The sequence below is a fragment of the Penaeus chinensis genome, chromosome 18 (genome assembly GCF_019202785.1).
Source record: "Penaeus chinensis breed Huanghai No. 1 chromosome 18, ASM1920278v2, whole genome shotgun sequence".
Lineage (NCBI taxonomy): Eukaryota > Metazoa > Arthropoda > Malacostraca > Decapoda > Penaeidae > Penaeus > Penaeus chinensis.
Genome location: NC_061836.1, coordinates 28,650,902 through 28,673,565, shown reverse-complemented (window position 1 = coordinate 28,673,565; position 22,664 = coordinate 28,650,902). Strand labels below are relative to the sequence as shown.

The following is a 22,664-nucleotide window of genomic DNA, read 5'->3' as shown; positions in this document are numbered from 1 at the left end:
AAATATTAAATGAAACTGTTAAAGTAATATGGGAATCAACCCGCAAAACATCGTTTACCAAACCGCTCGGATCTATGTTTATCTTACAACTGCTTTTCTGTTTTATGTCACATGTGTATATATCGATATTTACTTAGAAGTTTAATCGTCTTTTTGTCTACATATGTATTTATTTACCTTCTGCATATCTATACACACACATATATGCATAGATATGTCTATAGCGTTCACCTGCGAGTGTCTTTTATGTTATTTTGAACAAGGGAACTATGCTCCTACGAAGATGCTGATGAATATAGATATATATACTTATATAGATAAAGAGTGTGAGTGTGTATTACCATATATGTATATATACATGTATGTAAATATGTATGTGTAAATATATATATATATATATGTATATATTATATATACACATGTATATATACATTCATATATGTATATATATGCTGACCTTCGCCAAACGACCTGACCACCATTTGGCTCTGCTGATTTCAATCAAGATATATCCAAGTACATCTTGGATAAATCTTGGCCTATCATATAGATATTATCCTGCATTTTTATTAACCCAGATGAATTAATCAATTAACAAGAAAATCATTTATTTTCTCTCTGTTTGAAGGCGTGGCAGAACACATGTACCGTTGATGTTATGTAATGACATGAATAAGTAGATAATTTTTGGGTAGAGTTTAAATACACATACACATGCACACGCCCACAAACACGTGTGTGTGTTTGAATGGTGTAACGAATATATATATATATATATATATATATATATATATATATATATAGATAGAACGATATACACACCGCATCTATATATGCATATATATATATCCATTATATACACACACATATATATATATATATATATATACAGTATATGTAAACACACACACATATATACATATATGTATATATGTGTGTGTCTGTGTATGATCTCATATATCCATATAGTGAGAGATTTATTTCATCACTCACATATGTGTGTGTGTGTGTATATATATGTATATATGTATATGTGTATACATATATCAATCGTAAAAATCCACCGTGTTGAAACTGTGGTATAAATGACCTGATGAAATCCAGGAGGATTTCGAAACACTTCTCTTATTTTCCATGAATCTAGTCTGTTCATTGTAGGATTTTCCACCATAGTTTCAGGACAGTAAAGTGGTTTACCATTCATATATATCGATATATACATACATACATACATATACATTCGTACATAAATACATATACAGTATATATATAGCTAACAAAAAATAAATAGTGCGAAAAGTATGTCCTTTCAAAATGAAAATAAATAGGTATACTTGAAATATGATTGATTGGAGTCAACATAATTATAAAAGCTAATTGGTAGGTAAATGACATAATTATGCACAATATACTGTTTTTGCTTATCTGATCTCCATGTACACACAAACACACACACACAAATGCACACTTACACACCCACCCACACACACACACACATACGAGCACAAACACACACACACACACACACACACACACACACACACACACACACATATATATATATATATATATATATATATATATATATTCACACACACATATATATTCACACACACACACACATATATATATATATATATATTCATATATATACACACACATATATGTACACACGCATGCACACACACACACTATATATATATTTATATATATAAATTTATATATTCACATATATGTATATATTTATATGCTTACATATATAAACGAATATGTGTGTATTCGTGTATATAGATAGATAGATATAGATATATATATATACACACACACATACATACATATTTATGTATATGTATATACATACATATATGTTTATATATATACATATATATATAATTATACGTGTAAACATGTACATGTGTGTATGTATACACATATATATATAAATATATATGTATATATAAACGCAAACACATACACACCCACCCACTCACACAGACACACGCACACACACACACGCATATATATATATATATATGTATATATATATATATATATATATATATAAACACCCACACACATACACATACATATGTATATAATATATATATATATATATATATATATAGACACATATATGTATATATTTACACACACACAGACACACACACATATATATAAACACACACATGTATGTGTAATATATATATATATATATTTATATATATATATATATATATATATACATATATATGTAGATATACATATATATAGTGTGTGTGTGTATGCGTGTGTGTACATATATATGTATATATATATATAAATATATATAAATACACATTTTATTATATATGCTTATACATAGAAGTCAACATATGTATAAAATATGTATATGAAATATGCAGATATGTATAAGTATACACAAAAACAAACACACACATATGCACACAACACTTACACGCACACACATGCATATATATATATATGTATGAATGTATATGTGTGTGTGTGTGGTAGGGGATATATATATATACATGTGATATATAAATAATATATGTATTGACATAAATATGTATATTGACATTAATAATATAGAAATGTGTATATATATATGTATATATAAATTTATCTATCTATATATATCATACGCACACACACACACACACACACACATTGGCACTCTCGTTACTTTAAACAAGCTTGTATTAAACAGGATGGAAAGAGATAAAGAAAAAAAAAAAAGCATCTTCATAGACAGAAAACTTCAAGCAATCTGAATCTTTTATTCGTTGTATTTTAATCTTTAGCTCCACAGATATGTTTGATTTACTTTGACTAGTTTTTACACGTTTTATCAAGAATATATTTCTACAGTGATTAGGCTTTGGGTACAATTTCTGTGACTCTATAGATAGATAAATAGTTATGGGTGCGTGCAGACTCACGCATAATTAAATGCATAGACATACATGTACACATACACACCACGCTCTAAAACAAGCAAAGTAAGAAAAAAAGGCACAAGAAATAAGCAAAGTGTGAGCAGAATTTACTATCTGAGATGTAGCATTAAGGAATATGGCATAATCTATCATCTAGCTGAAGTCAACTTCATGGAATACTACTCTCTGCCTGATAATAAACAAATAATAAATGTTCTGTTCTTATGCAACGATGCACAAGAATTCTCATGTGACGTCAGCAAAGAAAATATTTCGCCCCACAAGTTTTATTTGTGTTATATGATTAATTTCTTTACACGCTTTGTTAATTATATGCTTTAGACAGTGATTGTCGTTGAAAAAAATCATTTTTTCTCTATTTTCTCTGTGGCTGTACAGATAGATAAATTTATAAAATCAAAAGCCCAGATACATCTTTTCACATACACACCACGCTCTAAAAAATAAAAAAAAATAAGATATAGGTATATAAAATCTGACATGTAGCATTAAGTATTATTTCATAGTCTATTTTCTAGCTGATGGCAACTTCATGGGATCTTCTCTGCCTGACAATAAACAAATAATATATGTTCTGTTCTTGTACAACGATGCACAAGAACAGTCATGTGACGTCAGCAGCCTCACAGGACCAACTGTAAGATCATATATAAAGCGCAACGAAACTACATTCGTTGTCAGTTGTCATTGCATCAGCATTAGGATCCTGTGGACAATAGACTCTCTTCTCTTTCAATATGAAGTAAGCTTCGTCAGAATATCTTTTCAGATTTTCTCGCAGACTCTGCATCGCGTACCAGTTAGTATTTCCTAATTGCATACACAAACATATGTTGCATATTATGGTAAGGTAACGAAATGCTACTCGTTTCTAGGGTGACACTGATCATGGTCCTGATGGCCGTCGTTGGCCTCTCCTCTGCCTACTCCCTCGGCGATGTCTACGAGAAGCTCCAGCGTGTTGAAAGGTGAGTTTGCGTGCAGATGAAATTAACTGAGAGTGCAATTAGATTAAGCTGGATCGAGTGTCATGAGTATGAGGAATACTGTGAATATGAAAGTGCATTTCTATATTTCATACTAAAGTTATCCTTCACCTTTCGACAATGGATAGCAAGGAATAGAGACCGAAAATTAATTCCATTATACGAAATAAAAATATATATATTAAATCTGATTAACTATTATACTTTCTGGTTATATATATATTTTTTCCTCAGGGACATGAGCTCCGGGAGCACCGGGACGAGTATGTCCTTAGAGAAAGTAGAGAAAAGGTATGATATTACATTTTTTATGTTATATCATATTACATTATTTATTTTTATTAGATACCTCCATTACTAACATGATGATTTTATAAAAGACCTCATGTAATGGATCTTCCCTAGGCGATCTCTATAAGAAGCTTCACCGTGGTGAGAGGTGAGAGTGTAAGCAGGATGAACTATAAGAGCAAAATAGTTAATTGAGATTGCAATGTCAGCAGTCACATTGAGCCAAATGTTCTCAGTATTATAAGTAGAAGTAGGACTAAATACAGAAGCGTATTCCTACATTTTATTTCAAGACCAAGAGAAAATATTATTATATTCTTTATGATGTCCGATTAGCCACTGTACTTCCTGGCTATCAATACGTTCCTTTTGTTTCGTCAGAGACATCAGCGGGGGGAGCGGAAGCATGTCCGTGGAGAGAATAGAGAAAAGGTTAGATATTCAACGATTGTTGCTTGTTTCCTTTTGTTATGAAATACCTTCATTTTTAACATGAACATTCATTAAAAGCTTATCGTAAAAAAAACTAGCAAAATATCATCAGTTACAACACAATGTGCTTCCAATCTTCTGTTTAGCATAAGCTAACAACGAAAAGATAGGATATATTGTTTGTTATGTGAAGATTTTAAGGATATCCGATTAGCCATTGTTCTTCCTGGCTATCAATATGTTCCTATTGCTTTGCCAGAGACATCAGCGGGGGGAGCGGAAGCATGTCCGTGGAGAGACTAGAGAAAAGGTTAGATACTGCACGACTTTTTCTTGTTTCCTTTTGTGATCAAATACCTTCATTTCTAACATGAACATTTATCAAAAAATATTGTAACAAATCTTGCAAAATAGGAATTGGAATATGATGTGCTTCCAACCTATCCTCAGAGACATCAGTGGAGGAAGCAGTTCCTTGGAAAGCAGGGAGAAACGGTAAGCGAGGGAGAGTGATCTCGTCCCGTACAATTGTCTATATTTACAAGCCTATAACTGGGATTCAATCTAATTATGGCAGTGACTGTAAACGTTTGAACATTTATTTTCAGTGATGCCTTCGCTGTCTCTCACGACCTCGATCTGAGGCGCCTCAGGAGGTGAGTTGACGCCAAGCATCGAGGAATGTGTTGCTGGACACATTTTTTTTTTTCTTTCTTTTTTTAAGTATGAAACAAAAAAACAAAAAAAACATGAACGAAATATAGTTCTCTTTTGTATGTAACATATATGTATGACTATGTACATTCTATATATAGTGTATATATATGAATATTCACTTATTTATCATTAATTAATTCATATATTAACTCCAGAAGCGCCAGTTCCGGCAGTGGCAGCTACAGCATTGAAGAGTGAGGATTCCTCTGAGGAAGGGACGACTACCGCTTGTTGAACAAGGACTCTAATGTGACGGCGCTGACCTTCGCCAAACGACCTGACCACCATTTGGCTCTGCTCATTTCAATCAGGATATTTCCAAGAACATTCAAAACTCTTTACCTTAACTTCATTAAGACACACAATTGGCAAAATAGTATTTTGGATCATCATGTAAACAATATTGTTTGTTCTTAGTAACTACAGAGAAATAAAGTGACTGGCAAAAATCGCGTTAGTATTCCTTTCAATATTTTCCCCTTTTTTTCCTAAGAATTCATATAAGAAATCACGATATTGGATATCATATATAGCATGAAATTGGTATTTATATGGTAAGTCTATATATATATATGTATATATGTAAATATATATGAAGATGTATAAAAGTACTTCTATATATATACATGTTTATATAGATTAATGTACATACACACATATGAAAAGGAAAACCGCCGCAGTAAAAAATTAAAAGTGTCTGTTTTCCTTTTGATCTTTGTGTACACGTTACCAAGTTTGTGTTTGTGTCGCACGCATGTATTTATATATAGTAATAGTGTGTGTGTGTATGTGCAGAGCATATGTTAACATGGTAGTATTATGGCATTAGTCATAAATGTATACGAATTGAAATCAACTCATGAATAGGTACCCTTTTGTATTATAGAAGAAAGATAAAAAGACAAGACCACCATAGTCGTTGAACAAATATCAAATGAAACTGTTAAAGTAATATGGGAATCAACCCGCAAAACATCGTTTACCAAACCGCTCGGATCTATGTTTATCTTACAACTGCATTTCTGTTTTATGTCACATGTGTAATATCGATATTTACTTAGGAGTTTGATCGTCTATCTTTCTACATATGCATTTATTTACCTTCTGCATATCTATACACACATATATATGCATAGATATGTATATAGCGTTCACCTGCGAGTGTCTTTTATGTTATTTTGAACAAGGGAACTATGCTCCTACGAAGATGCTGATGAATATAGATATATATATACTTATATAGATAAAGAGTGTGAGTGTGTATTACCATATATGTATATATACATGTATGTAAATATGTATGTGTAAATATATATATATATGTATATATTATATATACACATGTATATATACATTCATATATGTATATATATGCTGACCTTCGCCAAACGACCTGACCACCATTTGGCTCTGCTGATTTCAATCAAGATATATCCAAGTACATCTTGGATAAATCTTCGCCTATCATATAGATATTATCCTGCATTTTTATTAACCCAGATGAATTAATCAATTAACAAGAAAATCATTTATTTTCTCTCTGTTTGAAGGCGTGGCAGAACACATGTACCGTTGATGTTATGTAATGACATGAATAAGTAGATAATTTTTGGGTAGAGTTTAAATACACATACACATGCACACGCCCACAAACACGTGTGTGTGTTTGAATGGTGTAACGAATATATATATATATATATATATATATATATATATATAGATAGAACGATATACACACCGCATCTATATATGCATATATATATATATATCCATTATATATACACACATATATATATATACAGTATATGTAAACACACACACATATATACATATATGTATATATGTGTGTGTCTGTGTATGATCTCATATATCCATATAGTGAGAGATTTATTTCATCACTCACATATGTGTGTGTGTGTGTATATATATGTATATATGTATATGTGTATACATATATCAATCGTAAAACTCCACCGTGTTGAAACTGTGGTATAAATGACCTGATGAAATCCAGGAGGATTTCGAAACACTTCTCTTATTTTCCATGAATCTAGTCTGTTCATTGTAGGATTTTCCACCATAGTTTCAGGACAGTAAAGTGGTTTACCCTTCATATATATCGATATATACATACATACATACATATACATTCGTACATAAATACATATATATATAGCTAACAAAAAATAAATAGTGCGAAAAGTATGTCCTTTCAAAATGAAAATAAATAGGTATACTTGAAATATGATTGATTGGAGTCAACATAATTATAAAAGCTAATTGGTAGGTAAATGACATAATTATGCACAATATACTGTTTTTGCTTATCTGATCTCCATGTACACACAAACACACACACACAAATGCACACTTACACACCCACCCACACACACACACACACATACGAGCACAAACACACACACACACACACACACACACACACACATATATATATATATATATATATATATATATATATTCACACACACATATATATTCACACACACACACACATATATATATATATATATATTCATATATATACACACACATATATGTACACACGCATGCACACACACACACTATATATATATTTATATATATATAAATTTATATATTCACATATATGTATATATTTATATGCTTACATACATAAACGAATATGTGTGTATTCGTGTATATAGATAGATATATATATATATATATATATATATACACACACACATACATACATATTTATGTATATGTATATACATACATATATGTTTATATATATACATATATATATAATTATACGTGTAAACATGTACATGTGTGTATGTATACACATATATATATAAATATATATGTATATATAAACGCAAACACATACACACCCACCCACCCACACAGACACACGCACACACACACACACACACACGCATATATATATATATATATATATATATATATATATAAACACCCACACACATACACATACATATGTGTGTGTGTGTATATAATATATATATATATATATATATATATATATATAGACACATATATGTATATATTTACACACACACAGACACACACACATATATATAAACACACACATGTATGTGTAATATATATATATATATATATATATATATACATATATATGTAGATATACATATATATAGTGTGTGTGTGTATGCGTGTGTGTACATATATATGTATATATATATATATATATATATATATATATATATAAATATATATAAATACACATTTTATTATATATGCTTATACATAGAAGTCAACATATGTATAAAATATGTATATGAAATATGCAGATATGTATAAGTATACACAAAAACAAACACACACATATGCACACAACACTTACACGCACACACATGCATATATATATATATATATGTATGAATGTATATGTGTGTGTGTGTGTGTGGTAGGGGATATATATATACATGTGATATATAAATAATATATGTATTGACATAAATATGTATATTGACATTGATAATATAGAAATGTGTATATATATATGTATATATAAATTTATCTATCTATATATATCATACGCACACACACACACACACACACACATTGGCACTCTCGTTACTTTAAACAAGCTTGTATTAAACAGGATGGAAAGAGATAAAGAAAAAAAAAAAAGCATCTTCATAGACAGAAAACTTCAAGCAATCTGAATTTTTTATTCGTTGTATTTTAATCTTCCGCTCCACAGATATGTTTGATTTACTTTGACTAGTTTTTACACGTTTTATCAAGAATATATTTCTACAGTGATTAGGCTTTGGGTACATTTTCTGTGACTCTATAGATAGATAAATAGTTATGGGTGCGTGCAGACTCACGCATAATTAAATGCATAGACATACATGTACACATACACACCACGCTCTAAAACAAGCAAAGTAAGAAAAAAAGGCACAAGAAATAAGCAAAGTGTGAGCAGAATTTACTATCTGAGATGTAGCATTAGGAATATGGCATAATCTATCATCTAGCTGAAGTCAACTTCATGGAATACTACTCTCTGCCTGACAATAAACAAATAATAAATGTTCTGTTCTTATGCAACGATGCACAAGAATTCTCATGTGACGTCAGCAAAGAAAATATTTCGCCCCACAAGTTTTATTTGTGTTATATGATTAACTTCTTTACACGCTTTGTTAATTATATATTTTATACAGTGATTGTCGTTAAAAGATTTTTTTTTCTATATTTTCTCTATGGCTGTACAGGTAGATAAATTGATAATAATTAAATGCCCAGATACATCTGTTCACATACACACCACGCTCTAAAAAAAAAAAAAAAATAAGATATAGGTATATAAAATCTGACATGTAGCATTAAGTATTATTTCATAGTCTATTTTCTAGCTGATGGCAACTTCATGGGATCTTCTCTGCCTGACAATAAACAAATAATATATGTTCTGTTCTTGTACAACGATGCACAAGAACAGTCATGTGACGTCAGCAGCCTCACAGGACCAACTGTAAGATCATATATAAAGCGCAACGAAACTGCATTCGTTGTCAGTTGTCATTGCATCAGCATTAGGATCCTGTGGACAATAGACTCTCCTCTCTTTCAATATGAAGTAAGCTTCGTCTGAATATCTTTTCAGATTTTCTCGCAGACTCTGCATCTCGTACCAGTTAGTATTTCCTGATTGCAAACACAAGCCTTTATAGCATATTATTGTATGGTAATGAAATGCTACTCGTTCCTAGGGTGACACTGATCATGGTCCTGATGGCCGTCGTTGGCCTCTCCTCTGCCTACTCCCTCGGCGATGTCTACGAGAAGCTCCAGCGTGTTGAAAGGTGAGTTTGCGTGCAGATGAAATTAACTGAGAGTGCAATCAGATTCAGCTGGATCGAGTGTCATAAGAAGGAGGAATACTGTTTATATAAAAGTGCATTTCTATATTTCATACTAAAGTTATCCTTCACCTTTCGACAATGAATATCAAGGAATAGAGACCGAAAATCAACTAAATTATACGAAATAAAAATATACATATTAAATCTGATTAACTATTGTACTTTCTTGTTATATCTCCTTTTTTTTCCTCAGGGACATGAGCTCCGGGAGCACCGGGACGAGCATGTCCTTAGAGAAAGTAGAGAAAAGGTTAGATATTACATTCTTTATGTTATATTATATTATATTATTTATTTTTATTAGATACCTCCATTACTAACATGAAGATTTTATAAAAAAAAACAAAAAAACTCATGTAATGGATCTTCCCGAGACGATCTCTATAAGAAGCTTTACCGTGGTGAGAGGTGAGCTTATATGCAGAATAAACTATAAGAGCAAAATTGTTAATTGAGATTGCAATGTTAGCAGTCACATTGAGCCAAATGTTCTCAGTAGGAGGAGGACTCTAAGTACAGAATCGTATTCCTACATTTTATTTCAAGACCAAGAGAAAATATTATTATATTCTTTAGGATGTCCGATTAGCCATTGTTCTTCCTGGCTATCAATACGTTCCTTTTGTTTCGTCAGAGACATCAGCGGGGGGAGCGGAAGCATGTCCGTGGAGAGAATAGAGAAAAGGTTAGATATTCAACGATTTTTTCTTGTTTCCTTTTGTTATGAAATACCTTCATTTTTAGCATGAACATTCATTAAAAGCTTATCGTAAAAAAACTAGCAAAATATCATCAGTTACAACACAATGTGCTTCCAATCTTCTGTTTAGCATAAGCTGGCAACGAAAAGATAGGATGTGTTGTTTGTTATGCGAAGATTTTTAGGATATCCGATTAGCCATTGTTCTTCCTAGCTATCAATATGTTCCTATTGCTTTGCCAGAGACATCAGCGGGGGGAGCGGAAGCATGTCCGTGGAGAGAATAGAGAAAAGGTTAGATACTGCACGACATTTTCTTGTTTCCTTTTGTGATCAAATACCTTCATTTCTAACATGAACATTTATAAAAAAATATTGTAACAAATCTTGCAAAATATGAATATGAATATGATGTGCTTCCAACCTATTCTCAGAGACATCAGTGGAGGAAGCAGTTCCTTGGAAAGCAGGGAGAAACGGTAAGCGAGGGAGAGTGATCTGGTCCCGTACAATTGACTATATTCACAAGCCTATAACTGGAATTCAATCTAATTATGGCAGTGACTGTAAACGTTTTAACATTTCTTTTCAGTGATGCCTTCGCTGTCTCTCACGACCTCGATCTGAGGCGCCTCAGAAGGTGAGTCGACGCCAAGTGTTGAGGAATGTGTGTTGGACATTTTCTTTTTCTTTTTTCTTTTTTCAAGTATGAAACAAAAACAACAAAAATATACGAAATATCGTTATCTTTTTAGAGTGTAACATATATGTATGACTATGTATATTCTATATATACTGTATAAATATGACTATTCACTTATCTATCATTAATTTATTCATACATTAACTCCAGGAGCGCCAGCTCCGACAGTGGCAGCTACAGCATTGAGGAGTGAGGATTCCTCTGAGGAAGGGACGACTACCGCTCGTTGAACAAGGACTCCGATGTGACGGCGCTGACCTTCGCCAAACGACCTGACCACCATTTGGCTCTGCTCATTTCAATCAGGATATTTCCATGAACAATAAAAATTCTTTACATTAGCTTCATTAAGACACAATTGGCAAAATAATATTGTTTGTTATTAGTAACTACAGAGAAATAAAGTGACTGGCAAAAATCGCGTTAGTATTCCTTTCAATGTTTTCCCCTCTTTTACCTAAGAATTCATATAAGAAATCACGATATTGGATATCATATATAGCATGAAATTGGTATTTATATGGTAAGTCTATATATATGTATATATGTAAATATATATGAATATGTATAAAAGTACTTCTGTATATATACATGTTTATATAGATTAATGTACATACACACATATATGAAAAGGAAAACCGCCGCAGTAAAAAATAAAAAGTGTCTGTTTTCCTTTTCATCTTTGTGTACACGTCATACCAGGCTCGACGTCCCGATCAGGTAAGCCCCTGGTCAGGACGCCGAGCCAGGGATCTGGAACCCCCGGCCGCAAATCAGGGTCGGAGTCACCTCCTCCGGGATGGTTCCGACCCCTCTATAAATGTACTTCTGTATATATACATTTTTATATAGATAAATGTACATACACACATATATGAAAAGGAAAACCGCCGCAGTAAAAATTAAAAAGTGTCTGTTTTCCTTTTCATCTTTGTGTACACGTTACCAAGTTTGTGTTTGTGTCGCACGCATGTATTTATATATAGTAATAGTGTGTGTGTGTATGTGCAGAGCATATGTTAACATGGTAGTAATATGGCATTAGTCATAAATGTATACGAATTGAAATCAACTCATGAATAGGTACCCTTTTGTATTATAGAAGAAAGATAAAAAGACAAGACTACCATAGTCGTTGAACAAATATCAAATGAAACTGTTAATGTAATATGGGAATCAACCCGCAAAACATCGTTTACCAAACCGCTCGGATCTATGTTTATCTTACAACGGCATTTCTGTTTTATGTCACATGTGTAATATCGATATTTACTTAGGAGTTTAATCGTCTATTTATCTACATATGAATTTATTTACCTTCTGCATATCTATACACACACATATATATGCATAGATATGTATATAGCGTTCACCTGCGAGTGTCTTTTTTTGTTATTTGGAACAAGGGAACTATGCTCCAACGAAGATGCTGATGAATATATATATATATATATATATATACATATATAAATAAAGTGTGAGTGTGTTTATTACCATATATGTTGGTGTATATATACATGTATGTAAATATGTATGTGTAAATATATATATGCATATATTATATATACATATATATATATTCATATATGTATATATATGCAAGTATACAGATATATATGTGTGTGTGTGAGTGTGTGTAGATGTATGTTTGTGCATGTGTACCATTGTATAAATATGGATAGAAACAAATATATTTAATTTTAAAGGGATCGCAGGGACGATGGACATTTTGAACATGTATTCTGTAGTTTTGCCAAATATCTGATGACGCCATGATGACTTTCAGAGATAGTCTGTGATGATAAAAAGATTCCATTGTGTGAGGGGATGTGTACAGTGTAGTCTTATATGTTGTCAAGTATTTGCGTCGAAAAATATGTATATATATCCTTCAATATATGTACAAATATACAAATAAATATGTATATATATGTTTATATATGTATTTATGTGTGTGTGTGACTATACAAACACCCCTATATATAGATATATATGTGTATATTTATATATATATATATATATATATATATATAAACAGTATATATATAGAGCGACATATATATGTGTGTGTGTGTGTGTGTGCATGTGTGTGTGTATTCAAATATTTATATATATATTTATATATGTGTGTGTGTATATATGCGTATATATATACATATACATATCTATATATGTGTGTGTGCGCATGTTTGTTTCTGTTAGTGAGTGTTTATGTGTGTGTGTCTATTACACACACATATATAAACATATATACATATATATGTATATATATGTGTGATTAAAAATATATATATATATCTATATATCTATATATATGCATATATGTATATATGTGTGTGTAGTAGTATATATATACATTTATGAATGTGTATATATATATATATGTCTCTCTATGTATATATATACATATTTATTTATATGCATACATATAGACACACATATACCCACATCCATACATATATATATGTATATATATATATATATATATATATATATAAATGTATAAGTGTGTGTTTGTGTGTGAGGGTGTATATATAAGGATCTTAAAGTGACTGCTGTTTTATGAGAGACTGTTTTATCGATTTCTATCGTTTTTGGAGGTGATATAAGTCTTTTCTAAAACTGGATTTGTTTTGTTAGTAGTTCTGAAATTCGCTATCACATTAAAGTGTGCTGTGTGGCGCAGTGGTAGTGAACATGTCTAGCAATCTTGCTGACCAGCGTTGAAATCCCTCGCCACCAGTGGATGGTAATCCCGGCCATTCCTTGCACACAGGGGTTGTTTAGAACCAAAATGAAATACAGCATGTCACAAATTGAATAAAACTAATTGAAGATGAACGTACACAAGCAACTTATAATGAAAATAATGTGAACCTATATATATATATATATATATATATATGTATACACACACATATGTGTATATATATATATATATAAATGATGAAGGGTATTTTAGTTATTGGATGTATTCATTATATTATTATTATTATTATTATTTGTTGTATTTATAGAGTTTTAATATTTCGCCACACAAATGTTTTGTTAAGTTTGATTAATTTCTTTATAAGCTTGGTCATTTACATGTTTCTACAGTGACTGTCTCTGAAAGAATCATTAGTTTGGCCACATATTCTGTGTGGCTGTAAAGATAGATAACTAGTTACGGATGCGGGCAAACACTCTCATAATCAAACGTTCTAAAATAAGTAAAAAATATATATATGTATATATATATAAAAAAGAATGAGCAGCATATAGATTCTGAAATGTAGCTCTAAAGAATATGGCATAACCCATCTAGCTGAAGGGAACTTCTTGAGATCCTCTCTGTCTGCCAATAAACAAATGATATATGTTCTGTTCTTGTACAACGATGCACAAGAACAGTCATGTGACGTCAGCAGCCTCAGTGTAAAATCATATATAAAGCGCAAGGAAACTACATTCGTTGTCAGTTGTCATTGCATCAGCATTAGGATCCAGTAGACAATAGACTCTCTTCTCTTTCAATATGAAGTAAGCTTCGTCTGAATATCTTTTTTTTTCAGATTTTCTCGCAGACTCTGCATCTCGTACCAGTTAGTATTACCTGATCGCAAACACAAGCATATATAGCATATTATTGTATGGTAACGAAATTCTACTCGTTCCTAGGGTGACACTGATCATGGTCCTGATGGCCGTCGTTGGCCTCTCCTCTGCCTACTCCCTCGGCGATGTCTACGAGAAGCTCCAGCGTGTTGAAAGGTGAGTTTGCGTGCAGATGAAATTAACTGAGAGTGCAATTAGATTAAGCTGGATCGAGTGTCATGAGTAGGAGGAATACTGTGAATATGAAAGTGCATTTCTATATTTTATACTAAAGTTATCCTTCACCTTTCGACAATGAATAGCAAGGAATAGAGACCGAAAATCAATTAAATTATACGAAATAAAAACATATATATTAAGTCTGATTAACTATTGTACTTTCTTGTTATACTTTTTTTTCCCTCAGGGACATGAGCTCCGGGAGCACCGGGACGAGCATGTCCTTAGAGAAAGTAGAGAAAAGGTTAGATATTACATTCTTTATGTTATATCATATTACATTATTTATTTTTATTAGATACCTCCATTACTAACATGAAGATTTTATAAAAAAAAAAAATAATAATAATAATAATATTAATAAAAAAAAAACTCATGTAATGGATCTTCCCTAGGCGATCTCTATAAGAAGCTTTACCGTGGTGAGAGGTGAGCTTATATGCAGAATAAACTATAAGAGCAAAATAGTTCATTGAGATTGCAATGTTAGCAGTCACATTCAGCCAAATGTTCTCAGTATTATAAGTAGGAGGAGGACTCTAAATACAGAATCGTATTCCTACATTTTATAACAAGACCAAGAGAAAATATTATTATATTCTTTAGGATGTCCGATTAGCCTTTGTTCTTCCTGGCTATCAATACATTCCTTTTGTTTCGTCAGAGACATCAGCGGGGGGAGCGGAAGCATGTCCGTGGAGAGAATAGAGAAAAGGTTAGATATTCAACGATTTTTCTTGTTTCCTTTTGTTATCAAATACCTTCATTTTTAACATGAACATTCACTAAAAGCTTATCGTAAAAAAACTAGCAAAATATCAGTTACAACACAATGTACTTCCAATCTTCTGTTTAGCATAAGCTGGCAACGAAAAGATGGAATATGTTGTTTGTTATTCGAAGATTTTTAGGATATCCGATTAGCCATTGTTCTTCCTGGCTATCAATATGTTCCTATTGCTTTGCCAGAGACATCAGCGGGGGGAGCGGAAGCATGTCCGTGGAGAGAATAGAGAAAAGGTTAGATATTGAACGACTTTTTCTTGTTTCCTTTTGTGATCAAATACCTTCATTTCTAACATGAACATTTATCAAAAAATATTGTAACAAATCTTGCAAAATAGGAATTGGAATATGATGTGCTTCCAACCTATTCTCAGAGACATCAGTGGAGGAAGCAGTTCCTTGGAAAGCAGGGAGAAACGGTAAGCGAGGGAGAGTGATCTCGTCCAGTACAATTGTCTATAGTCACAAGCCTATAACTGGAATTCAATCTACTTCTGGCAGTGACTGTAAACGTTTTAACATTTCTTTTCAGTGATGCCTTCGCTGTCTCTCACGACCTCGATCTGAGGCGCCTCAGGAGGTGAGTCGACGCCAGGCGTTGAGGAATGTGTTGGTGGACACATTTTTTTTTTTTCTTTTTTTAAGTATGAAACAAAACAAAACAAAAAAAAAATGTACGAAATATAGTTTTATTTAGTATGTAACATATATGTATGACTATGTATATCCCATATATAGTTTATATATATGAATATTCACTTATTTATCATTAATTTATTCATATAATAACTCCAGAAGCGCCAGTTCCGGCAGTGGCAGCTACAGCATTGAGGATTGAAGATTCCTCTGAGGAAGGGACGACTACCGCTCGTTGAACAAGGACTCTGATGTGACGGCGCTGACCTTCGCCAAACGACCTGACCACCATTTGGCTCTGCTCATTTCAATCAGGATATTTCAAAGAACATTCAAAACTCTTTATATTAACTTCATTAAGACACACAATTGGCAAAACAGTATTTTGGATCATCATGTATACAATATTGTTTGTTTTTAGTAACTACAGAGAAATAAAGTGATTCGCAAAAATCGCGTTAGTATTCCTTTAAATCTTCTCCCCTCTTTTACCTAGGAATTCATGTAAGAAATCACGATATTGGATATTATATATAGTATGAAATCGGTGTTTATATGATAAATATAAACACCGATATATATGAAAATACGTAAATATATGCATATATATCCATGTACTTCTGTATATATACATGTTTATATAGATAAATGTACATACACACATATATGAAAAGGAAAACCGCCGCAGTAAAAATGAAAAAGTGTCTGTTTTCCTTTTCATCCTTGTGTACACAATACCAAGTTTGTGTTTGTGTCGCACGCATGTATTTATATATAGTAATATTGTGTGTGTGTGTGTGCAGAGCATATGTTAACATGGTAATATTATGGCATTAGTCATAAATGTATACGAATTGAAATCAACTGATAAATAGGTACCCTTCTGTATTATAGAAGGAAGATAAAAAGACTACCATAGTCGTTGACCAAATATTAAATGAAACTGTTAAAGTAATATGGGAATCAACCCGCAAATCATCGTTTACCAAACCTTTCGGATCTATGTTTATCTTACAACTGCATTTCTGTTTTATGTCACACGTGTAATATCGATATTTACTTAGGAGTTTGATCGTCTATCTATCTACATATGCATTTATTTACCTTCTGCATATCTATACACACTGATATATATGCATAGAAATGTATATAGTGTTCACCTGCGAGTGTCTTTTAAGTTATTTAGAACAAGGGAACTATGCTCCTACGAAGAAGCTGATGAATATAGATATATATATACATATATAAATAAAGTGTGAGTGTGTGTATTACCATATATGTAGGTGTATATATACATGTATATAAATATGTTTGTGGAAATATATATATGTATATATTATATATATACATATATATACATTCATATAAGTATATATATGCAAGTATACATATATGTGTGTGTGTGTGTGTGTGTGTGTGTAGATGTATGTTTGTGCATGTGTACCATTGTATAAATATGGATAGAAACAAATATATTTAATTTTAAAGGGATCGCAGGGACGATGGACATTTTGAACATGTATTCTGTAGTTTTGCCAAATATCTGATGACGCCATGATGACTTTCAGAGATAGTCTGTGACGATAAAAAAAAATTTCATTGTGTGAGGGGAGGTGTGGAGTGTAGTCTTATATGTTGTCAAGTATTTGTGTCGAAAAAAAAAAATATATATATATATATCCTTCAACATATGTACAAATATACAAATAAATATGTGTATATATGTTTATATGTGTATTTATGTGTGTGTGGGACTATACAAACACCCCTATATATTTAGATAGATATATGTGTGTATGCAATATATATATATATATATATATATAAACAGTATATATAAATATAGAAAGAGAGACATATATATGTGTGTGTGTGTGTGTGTGCCTGTGTGTGTGTATTCAAATATTTATATATATATATATTTATATATGTGTGTGCGTGTGTATATATGCGTATATGTATACATATACACACACACACATAAATACATATATATACACAAACATACACACACACACACGTGTGTTTATGTGTGTGTGTGTCTATTACACACACGTATATAAACATATATACATATATATGTATATATATATGTGAGTGTTTAAAAATATTTATCTTTATCTATATATCTATATATATGCATATATGTACATATGTGTGTGTAGTAGTATATATATATATATATATTTATGAATGTGTATATATATACATTTATGAATGTGTATATATATATATATATATATCTGTCTATGTATATATATATATATACATATTTGTTTATATGCATACATATAGACACACATACACCCACACCCATACATATATATGTGTATATATATATATATATATATATATATAAATGTATAAGTGTGTGTTTGTTTGTGTGTGATGGTGTATATATAAGGATCTTAAAGTGACTGCTGTTTTATGAGAAACTGTTTTATCGATTTCTATCGTTTTTGGAGGTGATATAAGTCTTTTCTAAAACTGGATTTGTTTTGTTAGTAGTTCTGAAATTCGCTATCACATTAAAGTGTGCTGTATCGCAGTGGTAGTGAACATGTCTAGCAATCTTGCTGACCAGCGTTGAAATCCCTCGCCACCAGTGGATGGTAATCCCGGCCATTCCTTGCACACAGGGGTTGTTTAGAACCAAAATGAAATACAGCATGTCACAAATTGAATAAAACTAATTGCAGATGAACGTACACAAGCAACTTATAATGAAAATAATGTGAACCTATATATATATATATATATATATATATGTATACACACACATATGTGTGTATATATATATAAATGATGAAGGGTATTTTAGTTATTGGATGTATTCATTATATTATTATTATTATTATTATTTGTTGTATTTATAGAGTTTTAATATTTCGCCACACAAATGTTTTGTTAAGTTTGATTAATTTCTTTATAAGCTTGGTCATTTACATGTTTCTACAGTGACTGTCTCTGAAAGATTTCATTAGTTTGGCCACATATTCTGTGTGGCTGTAAAGATAGATAAATAGTTACGGATGCGGGCAAACACTCGCATAATCAAACGTTCTAAAATAAGTAAAAAATATATATATGTATATATATATATATATATATAAAAGAATGAGCAGCATATAGATTCTAAAATGTAGCTCTAAAGAATATGGCATAACCCATCTAGCTGAAGGCAACTTCTTGAGATCCTCTCTGTCTGCCAATAAACAAATGATATATGTTCTGTTCTTGTACAACGATGCACAAGAACAGTCATGTGACGTCAGCAGCCTCAGTGTAAAATCATATATAAAGCGCAAGGAAACTACATTCGTTGTCAGTTGTCATTGCATCAGCATTAGGATCCAGTAGACAATAGACTCTCTTCTCTTTCAATATGAAGTAAGCTTCGTCTGAATATCTTTTTTTTCAGATTTTCTCGCAGACTCTGCATCTCGTACCAGTTAGTATTTCCTGATCGCAAACACAAGCATATATAGCATATTATTGTATGGTAACGAAATTCTACTCGTTCCTAGGGTGACACTGATCATGGTCCTGATGGCCGTCGTTGGCCTCTCCTCTGCCTACTCCCTCGGCGATGTCTACGAGAAGCTCCAGCGTGTTGAAAGGTGAGTTTGCGTGCAGATGAAATTAACTGAGAGTTCAATCAGATTAAGCTGGATCGAGTGTAATGAGTAGGAGGAATACTGTGAATATAAAAGTGCATTTCTATATTTCATACTAAAGTTATCCTTCACCTTTCAACAATGGATAGCAATGAATAGAGACCGAAAACGAATTCCATTATACGAAATACAAATATATATATATTAGGTCTGATTAACTATTGTACTTTCTGGTTATATTCTTTTTTTCCTCAGGGACATGAGCTCCGGGAGCACCGGGACGAGCATGTCCTTAGAGAAAGTAGAGAAAAGGTTAGAGATTACATATTTTATTACATTATATTATTTATTTATTATTATTAGATACCTCCATTACTAACATGTAATGGATCTTCCCTAGGCGATCTCTATAAGAAGCTTTACCGTGGTGAGAGGTGAGCTTATATGCAGAATGAACTATTATTATATGTAGAAGGAGGACTCTAAATACAGAACCGTATTCCTACATTCTATTTCAAGACCAAGAGAAAATATTATTATTTTCTTTAGGATGTCCGATTAGCCATTGTCCTTCCTGGCTATCAATACGTTCCTTTTGTTTCGTCAGAGACATCAGCGGGGGGAGCGGAAGCATGTCCGTGGAGAGAATAGAGAAAAGGTTAGATATTCAACGATTTTTTCTTGTTTCCGTTTGTTATGAGATACCTTCATTTTTAACATGAACATTCATTAAAAGCAATCATCAGTTACAACACAATGTGCTCCCAATCTTCTGTTTAGCATAAGCTGGCAACGAAAAGATAGGATATGTTGTTTGTTATGCGAAGATTTTAAGGATATCCGATTAGCCATTGTTCTTCCTGGCTATCAATATGTTCCTATTGCTTTGCCAGAGACATCAGCGGGGGGAGCGGAAGCATGTCCGTGGAGAGAATAGAGAAAAGGTTAGATACTGCACGACTTTTTCTTGTTTCCTTTTGTGATCAAATACCTTCATTTCTAACGTGGACATTTATGAAAGGCTTATTGTAACAAATCTTGCAAAATATCATCAATTACAACACAATGTGCTTTCAACCTATTTTCAGAGACATCAGTGGAGGAAGTAGTTCCTTGGAAAGCAGGGAGAAACGGTAAGCGAGGGAAAGTGACATTGTCCCGTAGAATTGCCTATACTCACATGCCTATAACTGGAATTCAACCCAATTATACTAGTGACTGTAAACGTTTTAACATTTCCCTTCAGTGATGCTTTCGCTGTCTCTCACGACCTCGATCTGAGGCGCCTCAGGAGGTGAGTAGACGCCAGGCGTTGAGGAATGTGTGTTGGTAAAAATCATTTTTATTTTTTAAATTTATTTTTTAGTATGAAATAGAGAAATATATTTACGAAATATCGTTATCCTTTAAGTATATAAAATATATGTATAACTATATATATATTCTATATATACATGAATATTGATTTACTTATCTATAATAAATTTATTCATACATTGACTCCAGAAGCGCCAGCTCCGGCAGTGGTAGCTACAGCATTGAGGAGTGAAGATTCCTCTGAGGAAGGGACGACTACCGCTCGTTGAACAAGGACTCTGATGTGACGGCGCTGACCTTCGCCTAACGACCTGACCACCATTTGGCTCTGCTGATTTCAATCAGGATATTTCCAAGAACAATAAAAACTCTTTACACAATTGGCAAATAATATTTTAGATCTTCATGTAGACAATATTATTTGTTTTTAGTACTACAGAGAAATATAGTAACTGGCAAAACTTGCGTTTATATTCCTTTGAATATTCTCCCATCTTTTGCCTAGTAATATATGTAAGGAATCAAGAAATGTGATATGATGTTAGAGCATTAAATCGTACTTTTCATTATCATTATATATATACACTTTTGTATGTGTATGTATATATAAATATATACATACTTACATATATGCACATATAGTTATATATATATATATATAGACATATATGAATATATGCATGTATACATATATGTACGAATATGTATATGAACAAATACATAACTATGTATATGATATGTATATATATATATATATATATATATATATATATATATATGCCGTGGACCTTTTAAC

The 22,664-nt window shown here is 31.8% G+C and overlaps 4 protein-coding genes across 15 annotated transcripts in view; 3 read left to right on the top strand and 1 right to left on the bottom strand.

Moving 5' to 3' along the window:
• The window catches only part of LOC125034652 (cubilin-like), a 334,702-nt gene that overhangs the window by 173,776 nt on the left and 138,262 nt on the right, over positions 1 to 22,664 (bottom strand).
• LOC125034482 lies at positions 3,629 to 5,769 on the top strand. 4 transcript variants are annotated; one of them, XM_047626295.1, is made up of 8 exons: positions 3,629 to 3,702; positions 3,836 to 3,928; positions 4,181 to 4,237; positions 4,619 to 4,669; positions 4,929 to 4,979; positions 5,120 to 5,164; positions 5,278 to 5,325; positions 5,542 to 5,602. In XM_047626295.1, exons 1-8 carry the CDS (start codon positions 3,698 to 3,700, stop codon positions 5,582 to 5,584), a joined length of 393 nt encoding a protein of 130 aa, XP_047482251.1. In that variant the 5' UTR covers positions 3,629 to 3,697; the 3' UTR covers positions 5,585 to 5,602. The 4 variants fall into 4 exon arrangements, with proteins under 4 accessions (XP_047482251.1, XP_047482253.1, XP_047482252.1 ...); XM_047626297.1 differs by lacking the exon at positions 4,929 to 4,979 and having other exon boundaries at positions 5,542 to 5,769; XM_047626296.1 differs by lacking the exon at positions 4,619 to 4,669 and having other exon boundaries at positions 5,542 to 5,737.
• LOC125034476 lies at positions 9,952 to 17,388 on the top strand. Of its 4 annotated transcripts, none has more exons than XM_047626284.1 (10): positions 9,952 to 10,007; positions 10,141 to 10,233; positions 10,487 to 10,543; positions 10,928 to 10,978; positions 11,237 to 11,287; positions 16,177 to 16,227; positions 16,482 to 16,532; positions 16,673 to 16,717; positions 16,831 to 16,878; positions 17,097 to 17,388. In XM_047626284.1, the coding sequence occupies exons 1-10, from the start codon at positions 10,003 to 10,005 to the stop codon at positions 17,134 to 17,136; spliced, it is 492 nt and encodes a 163-aa protein (XP_047482240.1). In that variant the 5' UTR covers positions 9,952 to 10,002; the 3' UTR covers positions 17,137 to 17,388. The 4 variants fall into 4 exon arrangements, with proteins under 4 accessions (XP_047482240.1, XP_047482239.1, XP_047482243.1 ...); XM_047626283.1 differs by having other exon boundaries at positions 17,094 to 17,388; XM_047626287.1 differs by lacking the exons at positions 16,177 to 16,227; positions 16,482 to 16,532; positions 16,673 to 16,717; positions 16,831 to 16,878; positions 17,097 to 17,388 and adding exons at positions 11,428 to 11,472; positions 11,586 to 11,633; positions 11,847 to 12,093.
• On the top strand, positions 20,259 to 22,329 carry LOC125034483. 6 transcript variants are annotated; one of them, XM_047626301.1, is made up of 8 exons: positions 20,259 to 20,324; positions 20,462 to 20,554; positions 20,807 to 20,863; positions 21,159 to 21,209; positions 21,445 to 21,495; positions 21,640 to 21,684; positions 21,798 to 21,845; positions 22,061 to 22,329. In XM_047626301.1, exons 1-8 carry the CDS (start codon positions 20,320 to 20,322, stop codon positions 22,098 to 22,100), a joined length of 390 nt encoding a protein of 129 aa, XP_047482257.1. In that variant the 5' UTR covers positions 20,259 to 20,319; the 3' UTR covers positions 22,101 to 22,329. The 6 variants fall into 6 exon arrangements, with proteins under 6 accessions (XP_047482257.1, XP_047482256.1, XP_047482259.1 ...); XM_047626300.1 differs by having other exon boundaries at positions 22,058 to 22,329; XM_047626303.1 differs by having other exon boundaries at positions 21,798 to 21,880.

What these genes read in the sequence shown, in the direction of transcription:
- LOC125034483 (XM_047626300.1), top strand. An exon ending in TTGGAAAGCAGGGAGAAACG is followed by an intron (nt 21,685 to 21,797) that starts GTAAGCGAGGGA and finishes ATTTCCCTTCAG; the next exon opens with TGATGCTTTCGCTGTCTCTC. An exon ending in GATCTGAGGCGCCTCAGGAG is followed by an intron (nt 21,846 to 22,057) that starts GTGAGTAGACGC and finishes CATTGACTCCAG; the next exon opens with AAGCGCCAGCTCCGGCAGTG.
- LOC125034476 (XM_047626283.1), top strand. An exon ending in AAGCTCCAGCGTGTTGAAAG is followed by an intron (nt 10,234 to 10,486) that starts GTGAGTTTGCGT and finishes TTTTTTCCTCAG; the next exon opens with GGACATGAGCTCCGGGAGCA. An exon ending in GTGGAGAGAATAGAGAAAAG is followed by an intron (nt 16,533 to 16,672) that starts GTTAGATATTGA and finishes ACCTATTCTCAG; the next exon opens with AGACATCAGTGGAGGAAGCA.
- LOC125034482 (XM_047626295.1), top strand. An exon ending in TTGGAAAGCAGGGAGAAACG is followed by an intron (nt 5,165 to 5,277) that starts GTAAGCGAGGGA and finishes ATTTATTTTCAG; the next exon opens with TGATGCCTTCGCTGTCTCTC. An exon ending in GATCTGAGGCGCCTCAGGAG is followed by an intron (nt 5,326 to 5,541) that starts GTGAGTTGACGC and finishes TATTAACTCCAG; the next exon opens with AAGCGCCAGTTCCGGCAGTG.